The following is an 18438-nucleotide window of genomic DNA, read 5'->3' on the forward strand; positions in this document are numbered from 1 at the left end:
TATGTTTGTTTTACGTGGAGTTCAGATAAAAATGTGTATCGCTGTCTTTACATGATTAACAAATAAGTCATAACAGATTTACAGCTGACTGAGACCGAAACAACGAGAGTCGACTTCGGATGATGCTCTGTCACAAAACTCACAAAACACCGTCAGAGTTAAAAAAAGGGCCGAAGCTAATGGTTAAACTGAAAAATTACAAAACTATGTATACCATGTAGATTTTAAAGCATTAATGAATATATTTTGTTTTAAAAAATATAATAAAGTGTAGCAAACATTTTTTAGTACCGACACAATGTAAAACTTATATTAAAGCTTAGAACGGTTCGCTGGTGAAAAATAAATGTTTATAAAATATAATTTCATAGCATTTTCATCCAATCTTCTATAAAATTAAAACACTACTAATTGTTTCAATGAATTACGCTTCCGATAAAATTTATTCCTTATCGCATTTGCATTCGCGTTTACATTTGCTCATTTGTAAGCAAACTTGTCAGCTTGTTCTACAATAAATTGGTCATAACCCGTTACGTGAAGCCGGCGAACTGCTGTCACATTGATATTATTATTATTTAAATATTATAAATAAAGTTTTTAAAAAAAGTACTTTTATGATATAACTTTAAAAAATGTGTATTGATAGTGATTTTAGTGTTCTATTTTTATTTTTTGTTATTTAAATATTTAAAATCAACCGTTTCATTATAATTTACTTTCAATTAAATGTCGTGCATAATTTTAATTAAAAACATTCAATGAAACTGATATATGCGGAGTAAAAACTGAAGAACGAAATCGAAAATGTTGTTGAAAGTGACTTTTTTTTTATTCTCAATACACCAAGCTGCTACAGCCGGATCAATAGGTAACACTTTGAAATAAAAAAAAAATTTAGTGAATTTGTAAGAATAATACGAACAAAATATAACTTATAATATTGTAACATACGAATAAAAATCTATTGAATTGTATCTTAGCATACAATTATTAAACCCATGAAAACCGGTTTGATGGTCTTTGTTTATCGTTCTTGGTTTGTTTATATTTAAAACATTTCGTATAAGTGAAATCGTTCTAGGTGAAGACTGTGAACCGAGTGAAGATATATTAGATGGAACTTGCAAATTAGTGACCGATTGTGAAGACGCTTTAAGGTAATTTATTTACATATAACATGTTACTAATACCGTAATTGTCGATTTATACAGACAGAATTCAGTATAATAAGCGGAATTTAAAATAGATAATTATTTATTAATAGATATTGTTTTATTGCATAATTCAATTATATTGCATCATATAATTTAAATACATTGTGAGCTCATCTGTCTACACGTATGATTAAAAAAAATCATTGCGTCTAAAAAATACCCATCTTGATATATTTCTGTGATTCTGTCTATCTGAGCGATGATAATGCTTGCCCATGGGCGTTTAAAGGAGGAAGTGTGTACAATAAAACGACTGATTTGTAGAGAGCAGTATTGTGGAATGTAATGGATGAATGAATGAAAATGAGTGTTTATTTTGATAAATGTTTCGGGTATGTATAGAAAAGTTTCGGTAGCAAAAACGACCCCTTCCAGAGTCTCTAATGTTTCAAATACGCAGTTTTTTGTGCATAAATGTGGTATGCGCTTGGAGTAGCCTGTGGATTTATTTACGACTTATTGATGGCGTGCAGATATTGTATACGCTTGGAGTGGCTATCTAGTGGCTAGCGTCGTAACGACAAACAGATGTGCTGCTACAGGTGTATCTAGTAGGCGTATATAGTATGTACAATCAGGGATGGGTTTCGCCCTCTCGTCGAGGAAATCCAAGGATCTTTAAACAAATCTATAAATCTATTAAGTCTATATCTCTTCAATATATATATATATTTATTGAAGATATGTATTATAATTTCACCACAAACGTGATGTCCTTCTTATTATTTATAATTTTTATATTAAATTATCTGATTTTAACGTGCCCGATTTTGTTGCCAGACAGCATCAAAATCTGATTTTTTGGATTGGAAAATGTCCAAAAGTTTTCTTTGAAGTCTATGACGATGACATCTTCATTGACTCGGACTTTGTCTTTGTTTAGTAATAGATATTTACTATTAATGGGATTTTGGATTAATCAGCTGGTCTAATTGTTATTTTGCCAGTTTGTATGTAGTCTGGCCATCTCTATTATGGGTCGATTTAGAGACTGTAATCATGAATTTCTTTAATGCTTGCTATCTGTGTCCTCTTAAATTATATTTATATTTTATTTATATTTCATAACAGTACATATGCGGATATTACGCAGATCTTAATCAAAGATTGCGTGATGAATCCTGGGCAAGCACCGCTACAATATAGTTATTATCAATTTGCCCTTATAATTTTGCTTATTCTATGCGGTGAAGGAAAAATAACGTTGAATACGTGTGTCATGTAAAATTATGCCTCAACCCCCAAGCTACAGTGTAGTAGTCAGGACCACAAATACAAAAATTACAAATTAATTGATGTAAGGAAAAAGTTAGATATGCCATGAATTGAAGAAAGGCTAAGTTACACATGGAACTAAATGGACAATATAAATCGATAATTCTCTCAAAAGTACCGAAGCATCGAAGAACTTTTACACAGTAGTCATTTGTAAAAGTATCAACTGCAGTCTCGAAAACTATACTTGAAATATGTTTTTAAATTTTTCGAATATCACAAACTTGTTCAGTTCTTCATTAGTTTAAAGTTGACACGTTGTTAATTAAACTCAATTTTTTTTTTCAATTTTGTCCTTAACAAGCTATATCTTCAACAAAGTATGTACGAAGTTATAATAAACATGATTTCTGCTTGGAATAAAGTGTCACAATGTAATAATATGTAATCGGCGACCTAATTTCAATTCAACATTGATTATTATGAATCATAAATATCGAATATACAAATCAATTAAAAATTACCCAGTATTATATTTATTCGTACGTCTGGGAAAAACTATAATGACTAAGAATTATGTTATTTAATCTGAGTCAATTGCGGATTGGGTTGAAATCATTTATAAGCGTGTATGTTATATACAAGAATATTAAATTATCTTGGTTTTTCAGTGACACATTTATGATTACTCAGCTTATGGTCTATGAACCAATGTAACTAAGTAACGAATATAATTTACTTTAATATATAAATCAATAAAATATTTGTTTAATCTATTAATTACAATAAATGTCTTGATAGGTTTAAAAACAGGTAGGAACATTAAAAGTAAAATCTTGTCTATGAAAAATTGAATGAACCAATATAGACCTAGAAGGTATCTACAATAGATTACTCAGTTTTTCCCTTATTATGTAAATTATAATAATTTCGTACATTTTTTAAAATTAATATCACAAAAAATAACATAAATAAAATATGTTTTGATTTTTACAAACGAAAATTTAACTAATACCTATAGCCTATTCCTATGGAAGTAGGAAAAAAGATAAACAAACTGTAGATTTACGTATTTCATGCGATTTGCTAATAACACAGCAATATTGTGCACTACTAAGAGTTTATGATAAATATATCATTATTTATAATACAACACTATTGCACTTAACTACTTATTTCCACTTTAATTTTACTTCCAAAATTCCGATAACAGTTTCGTCGACGTTCAAAATGCATTTTTTTTTCGTAAATCCATAGTAAATATCATAGATTAATCAAAGTCTCGACTATAGTCCGTTCAGTTATTTTACCTCTGGCTATTAATTTGCTTAGCTTGTGTGTTGTGTTGCTATAGCTAGTCTCTAAAAATCCTTTGTATAAAATTAGGAAATCGTGATAGATGAGGGAATATTTGGTGGTAGTGGCAGAATGATATGAAGCTGTCCTTCATATAAAATACCTATTTCTACCTGAGCCAAATGGAGAATTATATTTTTAACCCGCGTACAGTGGTCTATTATACCTACATAATTCGGTGCAACCGGTGATAGTAACTAGAGACAGGCTCGTAGATGGATGTAGGCGTGGCGTGGTGTGTTATACACATAATTATATCTGTACCAATGCTCATATATTCTAACTATATAATTGTTTTTTGGTAATAAATAAAATCAAGTATGGTATGGTCAAAGTTTTTATTTATAATAATCTAAATGGACATCACCAGAAGAGAACGAATAATCAGAAGTGCTGACAGACTCAGTATCCGAGCCATCGTTTACTTGTGTAATATTTTTTTCAATTTCATCGTCTACGTTTTAAGTCAATATCGATCTTTAACTCTGCTAAAAGTTTCGTTAAAGTTGGAAGCTCTTTCCTGACTGCGTAAATGTTGTCGTACATGTATTTTATTTCGAACTCCACAAAGATCAAAATCGTCTGTCTGTATACTTTTTTATGAGATGTGTTTTTTTTTCTCGGTGTAGAGATTTTTCGAGACGTGGAAGCAACAATTTCACCTTCTTTAGTAATAATGCTGATGATTTTCTCAGACAAACCTGAAATTTAAAAAGCCTTAATTAATAAACTTACAACATTAAATTTACACTCACACATAAAGGTAACGTTTACTATTAAATTAACGATTTCACTTGTTCGCACTTAGAAAATACTTTTACTACATATAGTGTGTGCCGTGGATGGAAGGTGAATAATACTATGACCCATATTGGTACAAATCTATTTATTTGTAAAAATTGTAATTTTATGTAATTATCATTAATCTTAAATTATAACATTTAACTGAAGTAGAGAAATATTTTTCAACATACGGGAAATGCGTAGCAGGTAACATTATTTTACATACCTGTCATGGCAGCTACCCGTTTCAAACCGAATTACAGGACCTTTACTAGCTTTTTCCTTTTCACAAAATTCACGCACAGCTATCACGATCTTTCTTCCACTACTCCGAATTCTTTTTGGCATGATTAAATGTAATTAATCACTGAATTTATCATTTAACTCGAGGAGCTCTGAACATTTAGACAGTCAGTAATGCCAATCTAACGCGCAGCCTTTTTGATAGATGTCAGAGATAAAATAACTATGAACGGACTGTAATGATATCGCGTCAATTTACTGTCAAATGTTGTTTATTTCCCTTTTTTCCTGTTATGGTTGAAATAGAGTATATATATATTCGAAAACAATAGTAGTCGAATTTCAGTATGTAGGCCTACGTAATATGAGTCACATCCTGGATGTGGCAACCATCGTCGTTACCGATAATGTTATAAATGTCTTTATTATACCTACATAAATTATCAGACAAGCATCAAAAACAACGTACATAGGCAGACATATATCAAAAAGTTCTGCGCCAGCCTTTGATATACTTACGACGAAAAATAATCAAGGGTACTTTTAAAAAAGAAATGTGTAATCCTAGTCTTACCTAACCCTAATATTAATAGATAAATAAATAAATAAAAATGAATTGAAATGATAAAACGTTTAAATAGATCAGAAACATTCAACAACCATAGTATTTTCAAATGTTGACTTTAAAATGTCTAATGAAATTGCAATTAAAAATTGTTAGCCGACTGATGCGTACAGCAAGACTCTATACACAACAGTATAACAAGTTATAACGACTACGATACGATACCGATTATGTTTAGATCCAAATTCGAAAAAAAATCAAATAAACCTCAGTTGAATCGTAGCCGAGGAACAATTTCCTCAAATTTTAGTAGTTGACAACGCTTACGTTCCCGATTCTCAATCGAATCGAACTGCAACTGGGTGGTTATGGTAGTAGAATAGAAAACGACTAAACGGTAACGATTCTATTTCGATGCGATGGCGATAAAATTGCATTTTTTAGTAAAATTCTTTAGTGAACTCTGTTCTTGGTAATCGATTTTATTCCTAAATCGCATAAGTACATACCATCGGGAATTATAGTGGTCAAGCATGAGTATACAGATCCATTGAATTAACCATTTAATTTAGCTGTCACATGCTGTCATATTTATCGAAGAACATATGTGTAGCGTAAACTTAAGATTACTGCCCGATCTCAATTATTAATCGATCACCTGTCACCATTGACCTCAAATAAGTTATAGAAATGTATATAATAAAACATATTTACATATTATAAGAAACCTACTTTTTTAATTATTGAAAAAATATTTTCTAAATATTTTAATTAATTTTTTGGAATTGGAATCAACAGAGTTGAATAACGAAGCCAAAACATACGAATTTAAAATAATTATTATACATGTTTTTTTTTTTTAGATGCAAAATTAAGTTATATTCGTCGCAAATAAAATAGGAAGTTTTATTTCTATTATGTAATTTAGAAAAATTATTGTTTGAACACTTTTTTCAGATGTCATGTAAAAAAAAATACAAATTGTGGTCGAATATGGTTTAAAAATTATCAGCAATTTAGTTTCAAATCTCAATTGATATTCTATGTTAATTTTAGGATGTTCCCTAGGAAAAGATATAATAATTTCTTATTTTAATATTAAAGCGTATAAGGAAAACAATAATAATTATTATAAATAGACATACTTATATATAATAAAATGTATATACAGGAAAATATCTTAATTAGGTATATATTTCAATAAACAAGATATTATTCTTTATGTTCTCTATTTATAGATTTGAAAATTTTAATAATATGCAAGATGTTAGGGTTTTTGCAACTTTGGGTTGGTACCACCCACTCATCATAGTCAAGCCGGAATTCTTAGTATTGTCGTGCTCCAGTGAAGGGTGAGTGAGCCAGCGAAACTACAGACACAAGGGATATAACATCTAAATTCCTATAGTTGATGACGTATTGGCGATGTAAGGAATGGTTAAAATTTCTTATGGGGCCAATGTATATGGGCAATGTTCCGCATAGGTACCTGTGACGCATACTCTAGGTGGGTCCGAACGTATGAGCAAAATAGGATTTTTATTGATTTGATATGATGGAAAGATTTGGACATGCGAATAATGAATCCCAAAGCCTTATAAGCTTTAGTGACTATGGAATCAATATGCTCACTGAATAAAAGTTTAAAGTCATGAATAACTCCCAAACCTCGCATAGAATTCGTTCTTTGTAAGTTAGTTGAAAACAAAGAATAAGATGATATATACTTATTAGTTTTTCGTATATAAGAGGTAAAAAAACATTTTGACATATTAAAATTTAACTTATTCAAAGTGCAATAATCCTCTAGCCTTGACAAATCTGATTGAAGCTGTGACTGATGGACAGGATCGTTGACAATACGGAAAATTTTCAAATCATCAGCAAATAGAAGATGGTGTAAATTTAAGAAGCAAGACTCAATGTCGTTGATTAAAATAATAAATAATAAAGGACCCAATATTGATCCTTGGGGAACTCCAGAAGGAATAAGACACGGAGAAGATTCATAACCATTCAACACAACAGTTTGTGTTCTTTTGTCCACATAAGAGCTAAACCATCTAAAGAGATCACCACGTATACCAATAATTTCTGCAGTAGTAACAAGTGATCAATTCGGTCGAACGCTTCGCTAAAGTCGGTATAAATCACGTCAACTTGCTCTCTGTTTTCCATATATTCGGTCAGAAAATCATTGATTAATAGCAAGTTAGACGTGGTAGACCCTCCACGGAGAAAACCATTACATAAATACAGTTAATTCAATAACATTATATTGAATTAACTGTATTTATAAGACTGGGTTTGCAATGGGTAAAGACTTGACCGAAAAGGTGATGACCAAGAGATGCATGAAGGTTTTATACAATGTCGTCTTATTTTTAGAGACATTTTATCCCTCACATGGCAGACAAAATATATCCGATCTGTAACCAAGCCCTCGTGTTTATAGCTAGCCTTTAGACTAACGTCGCAGTTAAACTATGTATATAAAATAGTAAGCATGGTGAAATAAGCTTCCAATTTTCACCTAAACAGGAGAGAAAGTCATGGTTTTAATAGTGTAACATTGACTTATGTAATGATATTTGCCCTTTTTTTACAGATTCATTAGAAAAACGCGTCAACATCCCTTTAGAAGATGTGGATTCAGCGTGGACCTAGAGATCGTGTGTTGTCCAAAAACGATAATCGAAGTTTTTAACTCAGGCCAAGATAATTTCTCTTCAAAAGGTCTTAATTCTAGTGTGACAAAAGACCCATTTTATGGTGAGTATTTTGAAACAAAAATAATGAACAGTGGACAAAAAGTCTTGAGACTTGAATTTTTTTTTTTCAATTACACACAAGGAAGAGCCAATCTTTATTTTTAATCTTGTCAAGACGATTAAGATATACTATAAATATGTGTGAAATTATTGTATAATTACCATTTATCACTTTTGAGTTAGAGATGGCCCGATGATTGTGAGATCAAACCCAGGCAAGTTTTGTTCTTGCCACTCCACTCGAATACTTTCGATTACTACGATTTTTACTTTTATTTCAATCACTTGATTAATAACACAAAAAAAAATGTTAGTCATCAGACACGGACCTTCTTTTAGGCTTAGGAAGTCCGGGCCTAAGGCAGACATCAAACTCAAAATTACTATGTTAAAATTCTTATAAATCAATAAATATTTCAGAAAAATGTGGGATGGCAATCTTACATAGGCCTAAACGAAATTCAGTGTCTCTTAAAATTTTAAAGAACAAATTACATTTTCAATACAAATATATGTATTTTCTTTTACAGGAGAAGCAAAACCACCGCGGAGAATTGCTGATAAAGGTTAGTTGACACCTTCACTTTGAACACATTTGTGTATTTAACGATGTTTTACAGTTGTCAACGCAAAACAGTCGACTTGAAAAGGTTTAGCTAAGCACTTACTTAGACCTTATATACTATATATTATTATATGGTTCTACATAAACATGTTATTTTTTGTGACTTATTTAAAGATCAATGAATAATTCTCTTATAAACCTATTTTTAACATCATAACACATTTATTTACATAAGAATTAATAACATAAACGCCTTAACAATATATAAATAAAATATAAAAATAGTTACCGTACAAATCATGATCTCGTGAAATTATTATTTTTTTTTTTCATTAATTGATAACTTTTCGGCATCGATTAAATTGTTGCCACCTTTTATAACCAAGGCTGATTTTAAATATTCTTAAATACCTGCTTATTGAACAATAAAAGTAAATTATATTAAAAGGATTACAAGAGCTAAGTGCCCTTGAGAATCGCACGCACATACTTACAAAATCGACAAAAACGGCTAGCCCGTGAACTAATAGTTAAGCGAGGTAACGAGGTTAACCATTAGTTAACCATATTAATTAACCATAGCCCAAATATTCTAATAGAGGGCGCGAAACCGAACGAACTAAGATCAATCATAAATCTCATAAAAAATAGATAGGACAACAGAATTGTTTTTATTTCTTTCGATGTTAGTTAATAAATGATTATAAAATAAAACTGATTCAATTAAACTTACAATATTTTTATTTATATTTTGTATACAATAAAATAGACAGTTAGTTTTAACCTTTTTTTCTTTTATTTATATTATTATACCTACCAAAATTAGTTCTTATACTAAATATTAAAACATACCAATTTTTAACATTTTATAAAAATTTGATAATCTATTTATATAATAAAATCGTAAGTGTTCGAAATCTGTAGTGTAGTAACCGTGGGGTAACATATAGCGTAGTGTTTGTTCTTTTTATTAATATAGGTTCACAAAGAAAAAATATATATTCAATTTAAAAAAAAAACATCTAAATATTTACTAGAAAAAAATGTCGTCAAGTCGATTTGGTTGAATCATTGGTTAACTAGGTTAATCATACTAGGTTTAATCATAAATCTCATAAAAATAGATAGGATATTATAATTATTTGTATTGCTTTCGACTGTTATTCGAAAATGATTAAAAAATAAAACTGATTTAATTAAAATTAAAATATTTTATTTATATTTGGTACTACAAAAAAAAAACATTTGGTGTTCATTTTTTTATTAAAATCTTTTATTTAATTTCATTTGTATGTATGAATGTATGTACATATATCCTGGAATCTTGCAATCAATATTACACCCACTTCCACTGAAGCTATGGAGATGAAAGTTGGCACACATATTTAGTCTCGATGACAATGCACGATGCATGAATTGCTGTCATATTTAATCCAATATGGCGGTCGTTACAAAAAAATTAAAATTTTTGAATTACGTACAAATAACACTTCTAAATATTCTAGTTCTCTGGTTCACAACAATTACATTTTTTTTTGTTACTTCTTTACTTTTTTTTATTATTAAAATTAGTTCATATATAACTTTAATTCCTATTATAAACAAAATCGATAAAATTAAACTCTTACGCAATATAAATAGCTTACGTGTTATTGTTTTCGACTTTCTTTATTCTGTAAAAAATAAATATATGTTAGTAATTATATTTTTATTAATTATAAAAGTATGTATTTAAAAAATATGTATCTAAATATGTCCCATAGTACTTTTAACGAAAAATACCAAATTGCTTGGAGTTCATGGGGTTCGAATGGAGTCACTCTCAATTGATTTTTTCCTTACTTTCACCAAATACTCTGTCGTAATATTTAAAGAGAAAAATCTGATTCTATGCGAACTGATTGCACATTTTTTCTAATAGATGTTTTCAATATTCATAATATATATAAAAAAATATGTTTACTAATAAAATACTCTTACCTTTTAATATCGTTCATATGTATGTTCGGCGGTTAATTTATATAAACGTTTTTAAGTTTTCCTCACGCGTTTCACTTTATTTCCCATATTTACACAATTAAAATTTATAACAAATAATATAATTAAAAATAAATGCCTAATTACTACTACACTATTTTAATACATTATTATAAGAAAACATGAAGCAATGAATTTACAATTAAAATTACAAAAAAATATCTCGTAACGTAATGCGGCGAAAAGATCGACACGTCTGTATAGCATCAGGCCTCGGCCGGCAATGCGTAAATGCCGTGTACAGACACGGCATTTACGCAAACATGTGTACGCATTTTGTTCGAAAATAAGAATATCTGATTTTAAAAAAATCTATTGATTTTACTAAAAAAGTGACGCAGGGGTAAAGTAGTATATTGCTTGTAGAATAATCTGACAAAATACCAGAATCATTGAATGTTAGTTATTATTTGTTAAAATATTTTTTTAGGGGTAACTTTGTGATTTTTTTCTATCGTACCAAATTAATTACATCATGTTTTCAAAATAACAAATAACTAGCATATATTATTTTTTCATTTGGTTTACTGCATTGGATCATATACTTTTTTGCATTATAAAACTTGCATTTAGCTCATGTAGTCCCCTTATGTACGAATTCATTTTCGAACCGATTTGGTCCAATGATAAAGAACGCGTGCATCTTAACAAATGATTGCGGGTTCCCCAGACAAGCACCACTGAATTGGTATTGGCTTAATATGAGTTTATAATTCATCTCGTGCACGGCGGTGAGGTTAAACATCCTGAGGTAACTTGCATGTGTCTAACTTCAGTGAAATTCTGCCATATATGTACCTATATAGCCGTATTGAAGCAACTTGGTCGAATTACCCCCAAACCTTCCCAACAAAGGGAGAACAAGAGCGACCTCAGTCCAGCAATGGACGTTTACAAGCTGTTAATAAACTATTGATTCATTAATTTCAGAATGTGAAAAAATAATTGAATCGAGTATACCGCCCGTCGGATTATACATAATAGGAGGAGAGTTGGCGAGTTTAGGGGAATTCCCGCACATGGTAAATATATTGTATCAATAGATAGTAGAACTAAGTATTAAAATCGAGACTATCGTTAGAGTTATGTTATTGTTGTGATGCTGTTATAATATTTATAACTTATAAGTAGTATTTTGTTCCACAGAGTGTATAATTAACACAATTGAGTTATTGAGTCTTTTATAAATGTTGATTCACTATGTAGGTACAAATGATTACTACATAAGACAAAAGACAGAGACCCTACTCTATCATAGCCTTCTTGTGTACTGTCAAATATTATATATAATCACAGACAATGATTTAGACATGGACAATTTTGCTACTTTCCAGTATTTTTTTTAATGGAATAAGGAGACAAACGGGTCATTAGGCCTCCTGAGTGGTCATCTACACGCATAGACATTGGCGCCGTAAGAAATGTTAATTATTCCTAGATCATCAACCTTTTCAACTAAGTTATTATGTCCCTTGTGAGTATACTTACACTGGCTCACTTAACCTTCAAACCGGAAAACAACAATACACAGTATTGCTGTTTGGCGGTAGAATATATGATGAGCGGGTAGTACTCACCCAGACAGGCTTGCACAAAGCCCTACCACCAAGTAAAGAAGGCAGTAAGAGACATATTGATATAACTGACTTTAATGTACCTATTTCTCTTACTACTTACCTGAATAAAGAATAATTTTCAAAGACTATATAATAATAGAACTATTGCATAGTTGCCGCCCGCCGCTTCGCTTGCTCGCTGCAGCGATATTGACCCGCAATATATACTAATATAGGTACGAACATACCGTACAGGGCACGTTAAATAAAATCTTATAAACTAGAATGTAACATACATAGAAAATATATTAATCATCCAATTACGAGTAAAGTGAAAGGTTTACTAAACAATTTATGTGATTTCAGGTAGCACTTGGATATAAAATGACCGATGAATATAAATTTCTATGTGGAGGTACATTAGTGTCGAAGACTTTCGTCATCACGGCTGCTCATTGTATTGATAATCTCGAGAGGTAAAGTTTTGTAAATAAATTTATATGCATACATATATCATATTTCACAACGCAGTTCAACAAGTTCGCAAAAAAAAAACGAAATTCAACCCATTTTTCAAGATTCTTTTCAATCGAAGTCGATAATTTCACGTTAAGCTTTTTTAAGCCCCTCCTACAAAATATCCAAAAATCAGCCTTCTCAGTTCATTTGCATTTCTCGGTCCCATTGTTGTATATAATGACTGGACTAAAGGTTTCTAACGAATAGTATAGTACTTGTATTACAGATACATATTTCAATAAAAAATCCTATATAGGTATGTCAATTAGACAATTCTCCTATAATACATTCTCAGCGACCAGCAGGATTATTCTGTAACAAGAAACTCGAATCTTACCGCATAATACGAGCGTGAATTGTCAGAATGTTATATGTGACATTAACTATAATAATTATAAAATTTAAAGGTTACATGTATCAAAATGGCTTTGGTATCGCTATAAGTCGATTGTCAATATTTCACAAGTGCGATATGAAGTTATTTTTTACAGAATCGCACTGCAGAAGTGAAATTTACCATATAAACTTTTTTTTAAAAGGAACAGTCTAGTAACTGTCTGACTTTATAATAACAAACAAGAGCCAACGATAACATTAATTACTTTTGTAATAACGACACTTTTGCTATGACTGAGATATTTGTCAGTCATAGCAAAAGTGTCGTAGCATATTATTATATATCCGAAGCACCCAAACTTCGCGCCCAAAAAGTAAACTCAAATCTGTCAAGCGTTCGCATGTTTTTTTTTTTTAATGTTTAATATAATGTATTGATGCATTAGGCGGTAAAACTCTAATATTTTTTTAAATATAGTGAATTGTCTCAGGATTGAGTGTGATATTATTTGCACTATGCCCTCTCAACAACCTGTTTGTTAGGGGAGAGCAATCCATGAACAAAAGGTGAAAAAAAATCAAAGTGGATTGGCATCTGTCAGGCGGCTGTCAGGCTGTAAAAACTGTCATAGCCTCAGGGCCGGACCGTAAGTTTAGAGGGCCCTGGGCTAACACTACTTACTTACCTGAGACATATCTAAACGTAGACTTGAAACCATACGACCTGTTTAATTTAATGAAGTTATGGTCGCATTATCGTTTATTTTTTACTTTGACTTGACTTAGTTGGGGCCCCCTTCTATCCACGGGGCCCTGGGCTGAAGCCCAAAAAGCCATATGGTAGATCTGGCCCTGCATAGCCTTGCATTTTATAGGGTTAAACTTGCTCCGAACCAATATACATGGCAATGATAATGAAGATTATTTTATAGAGCAGTCGTAACTTTAAACTGTTAGTGCGGTAATGTGACCTCCCGCTTGTGTTTTTGTTTCGTGGCGCTCATTTCCGGAATCCCACACACGGTTTCAAGGTTATTAAACCGTTAAACATAATCAAATTACCATATTTTTATTTAAAAAAATGCTTTTACAAGAACGTTTGAATTAGATTTAACACCGGCAATGTGGATTCTACCGAGAATCGGCAAGAAACTCTTTACTCTTTACTTACTCTTTTTATAATTACAATGATTCGTGTACTTAATTGTCTGATCTGTGTACATTAACGAATATTTTATTACAATAAATTATTTAAGAAACGGTTATTGATATAAGTATAAAATTTATTTCAATTAATTAAAGTTACCATTATTATTGCAGAATCAAACCGAGCATAGTTCGTATGGGAGTTATAGAAATTGGCGGTAATGAATTTAACAAAGAAACGGATATACGGATAGAAGAGATTATCAAGCATCCGGCTTACGCGAGGAGCGCCAAGTATCATGACTTGGCTCTGTTAAGGTAAGCTTTAGTGCACATATTTATATATTGTTTTACTAATATTGTAAATGCGAAAGTAACTCTGTCTGTTGCTCTTTCACGGCCTAACTGAAAATCATTTTATGAAATTTGTTATGAAGTAAGCTTGAACTCCACGGCTACTTTTTATGAATAATACTTTACTACCAACCCCCTAAAACGACTCGAATGAAACATAACAAGTTATCTATATTTTATCGCCCCCTTACCCCCTCTTCCTAAGATAGATTACTTGAGCTGTAATTTTTTTTTTCTTTTTTTTTTTTTATATTGGACAACATCACATACATTACTAACAGTATCTAAAACGGGATATTTATCATGTTTTTTATTTTTATTTGGTGGAGCTCGTGAACAAGACATTCGTAGATAATGTCGAAATATCGAGCTCCACCAAATAAAAATAAAAAACATGGTAAATATCCCGTTTTAGATACTGTTAGTAATAAAAATAACCATGTTAATTTAAAAAATATCACATACATTACTCTGATCCCAATGTAAGTAGCAAAATATAAAATGTAATTTAAGTAAATAAAAATTTCACAAATACCGTGAAGCATAAAACTCCGTAATAAAATTGCTAATATTTTATTAAGAGACTTACGAATAAGAAGTGTTTTTTTTTATATTGAATTTTATGTCGGATTAAGTTCATTTAATAATAAATTAAATTATTTCTGAAATTGTAATCAGTAGGTATATATTTATTTTATATTAAAAACTATATAAAGTTATTTACGTTTGTATTTCGTAGTTGTTTATACACGTTGCAGTTAAGGTAAAACGACTTTCTCTTTTGTCAAGGAAATATATTTGAATTTCGAATTACTAATTTAGTTAAGGCGGTTATCACAGTCTTCCTATCGCGGGTATATTTTGTGTGGGATATTTTGTTATCTTAAATAATACAAATAATATATGTGTATACAACACGAAATAAGAGAGTATTTGTTAGACCCATATAAGCTAATGAACACTGAGAAATAGTTTAGTACATCAAAATAATGTATTTGATGTTAATATGGCATTTAGCATATAGAGCACTTGGTCCTGATATTTTAACTCTCGCTCAGATTGTCATTGTCCTGTAAGTTTTTATACTTACGTTATTTTTTAGCAAATAAAACGTTGCAACATATATAATAATCATATTTATTGCGTTACAGATTAGAAAGACCAATTGAAGTATCGCCTAATTTGAATGCGATTTGTTTGTACACGAACGAGAAAGATCCAACTATTCCATTGACTTTAACTGGCTGGGGCACAACCAGTGCTTCTAGTAAGTATCTCTTGAGCGATAGATACATAGAGATGTACATAATATTGACTTCGCAAATAACGTATGATGCGTTGAATTTAAATCTGCAATGATCGAAATTCCGATTGATACATTGGCAATACAAGCTAATAAAACTGCTTCTGTTGAAAGGAGAACAACCAAAAAGAGACCGAATGAGCAGGATATTCGATCGGTACGATTTTGCACCATTGCCGATCTAATTTATTTATTTATTTTACGGGAAACATACAGCATAGTATAATACACAAACATTTGATACCAAGATAAGTCTCACATAAACCAAAAAAGTTTCCACTGTACATTAAAACAGAGTGAACCTAATAAGAACAAGTAATTAACAGTTTTTTTAAAGAACTTACTCCATTTATTAAATATTTTACAAGTATTTTTATTAAAATTAAAACACGCGGACAACATAATTTAGATATACTTTTTTATTTAAATTATTCTTTTCGTGAAAAATAATGTTTTGAAATATATAGGAGACCTGAAAAGTTCCAAACTGTTGAAGGCTGACGTATTTGTCGTACCGACGAATGTATGCAAGAGATCATACCAAAACTGGCTCAAGCTGCCCCGTGAAATCACCGATGAACAAATCTGCGCTGGCGACCCAAATGGGTTGCAGGATGCTTGTCAGGTAAGAGCAACTTAAATTCTCGTATCCTTAATGTTTAACCCGTAGAGCTAAATAATAATGTATAAACTGTCTTTCCCTTCTCAATCATTAGTTGTTTTAAGATATTATTATCTAAGAAAATATACGAAGATAATTATATCTCAATGAGAAATCGCTTTCTGTTGTAGTAAAAGTCACTTATTAATATGATTATAATATATTGGACGAGATCGATACCGAACGTTCACATTGTTGCGATATGGATAAATAATCTCATCTAGTCTCATTTTAATTTTATCAACAGCGATGAGCTTATTAGTTCACGTATGATCAGCATAAGTATTTTTAGCTTTATTACTTAACAATGGAGCCGAGATGGCCCAGTGGTTAGAACGCGTGCATCTTAACCGATGATTTCGGGTTCAAGCCCAGGCAGGCAACACTGAATTTTCATGTGCTTAATTTGTGTTTAAAATTCATCTCGTGCTCGGCGGTGAAGGAAAACATCGTGAGGACACCTGCATGTGTCTAATTTCAACGGAATTCTGCCACATTTGTATTCCACCAACCCGCATTGGAGCAGCGTGGTGGAATATGCTCCAAACCTTCTCCTCAAAGGGAGAGGCCTTAGCCCAGCAGTGGGAAATTTACAGGCTGCTAATGATACTTAACAATGAAGAAAGTTTTTATTTTCAAACAAGTAACTTTTAAATTATTCCAAAATATCAACAATTTAAAATATTGAACACGAATTTAAACCTTTTTGACGTAAACATGTTTCGCTGTCATTGTTAGTCAACTGTTAAATTGAAACAATTAATTTTTATTATAGGGAGATTCCGGCGGCCCTCTGCAGGGTTTGACAGATAGCGACGGCTATTACCGGTTGGTGGGCGTAATTTCGTTTGGTCGCGGCTGCGGCTCCACCGAACCGGGCGTGTACACGCGCATCGTAAAATACCTCGATTGGATCGAGAGTGTGGTGTGGCCACTTTCAAATAATTAGTATACGAATATAATACGCGATAGTTGAAGACATTATTTAAAATATCGAACATTTTTAAATGTTTATCCTATTAATTTATTTCTTTGTCTACGATAACGTGTAGTAGGTTTTAAGAATAGCAATTATTCGAGTCATTTTATTGTTTAGAACTTACAAATGGCTAAATTATTTTTTAACTAAACAAATAATAGATCATTTTTATGTGTATATACAAAACGCGATCATGTACTTTAATGTAATTATAATTTTATTTATTTATTACATTATTATGTATATAATAATTAAATCTAGACTTATGTCAATAACATATTCTGACCTTTGTCTGATAAGAAAGTAAGTTTTAATTATTCCGTTTATCGGTTATAATTTCGTCATAAAATATGATTTTCAAGACAAACAATATATTACTTGAATATGCTAGTAATTTAATTTGTCTCCATTAAGCGTAAAATAGAACAGAATAGAATAGTATATTTAAGTATACATCATAGAATTTCATTTGTTAAATCTTATTAAATATAATAAAATATAAATGTACATTAAGCCTAGACTATAAACAAAAGAACAAAAAGTATTGAATTTTTGGTGTTAAGAATTTAGTAACTCAACTGTTATATAATAAATAGTTAAATATCGTTATACATTTTGTTTTATTTTTGGTATTCATTACAATTAATTTGAATAAAAAATATAATTTTAGGGGATGGTGCCTCATCCACATCCTTCATTAAGTAATTTTATTGGTTTAAATAGGTATTGCTGATTAAAATATTTATCTACACGCGCAGTGTATTCATTTAAGTTATAAGTTTGTATTATTTTAAATTAGTATTTAAACAAAAATATAACACTTACATAATAT

General features: G+C 30.7%; 1 protein-coding gene across 2 annotated transcripts; it reads left to right on the forward strand.

Annotated features, from left to right (window-relative positions):
* Positions 1–531: 531 nt before the first annotated feature.
* LOC113398021 (serine protease persephone-like) lies at positions 532–18215 on the forward strand. Of its 2 annotated transcripts, XM_026636580.2 has the most exons (10): positions 532–871; positions 1085–1160; positions 7988–8151; positions 8681–8716; positions 11683–11774; positions 12675–12784; positions 14484–14627; positions 15815–15930; positions 16434–16591; positions 17403–18215. In XM_026636580.2, exons 1-10 carry the CDS (start codon positions 808–810, stop codon positions 17574–17576), a joined length of 1134 nt encoding a protein of 377 aa, XP_026492365.2. In that variant the 5' UTR covers positions 532–807; the 3' UTR covers positions 17577–18215. The 2 variants fall into 2 exon arrangements, with proteins under 2 accessions (XP_026492365.2, XP_064072839.1); XM_064216769.1 differs by lacking the exon at positions 8681–8716.
* Positions 18216–18438: the final 223 nt, after the last annotated feature.

This window comes from Vanessa tameamea, chromosome 13 (assembly GCF_037043105.1).
Source record: "Vanessa tameamea isolate UH-Manoa-2023 chromosome 13, ilVanTame1 primary haplotype, whole genome shotgun sequence".
NCBI classification, from domain to species: domain Eukaryota; kingdom Metazoa; phylum Arthropoda; class Insecta; order Lepidoptera; family Nymphalidae; genus Vanessa; species Vanessa tameamea.

What these genes read in the sequence shown, in the direction of transcription:
- LOC113398021 (XM_026636580.2), top strand. Translation starts at nt 808, where the DNA reads ATGTTGTTGAAAGTGACTTTTTTTTTATTCTCAATACACCAAGCTGCT. An exon ending in GCGGAGAATTGCTGATAAAG is followed by an intron (nt 8,717 to 11,682) that starts GTTAGTTGACAC and finishes CATTAATTTCAG; the next exon opens with AATGTGAAAAAATAATTGAA. An exon ending in TGTATTGATAATCTCGAGAG is followed by an intron (nt 12,785 to 14,483) that starts GTAAAGTTTTGT and finishes TTATTATTGCAG; the next exon opens with AATCAAACCGAGCATAGTTC.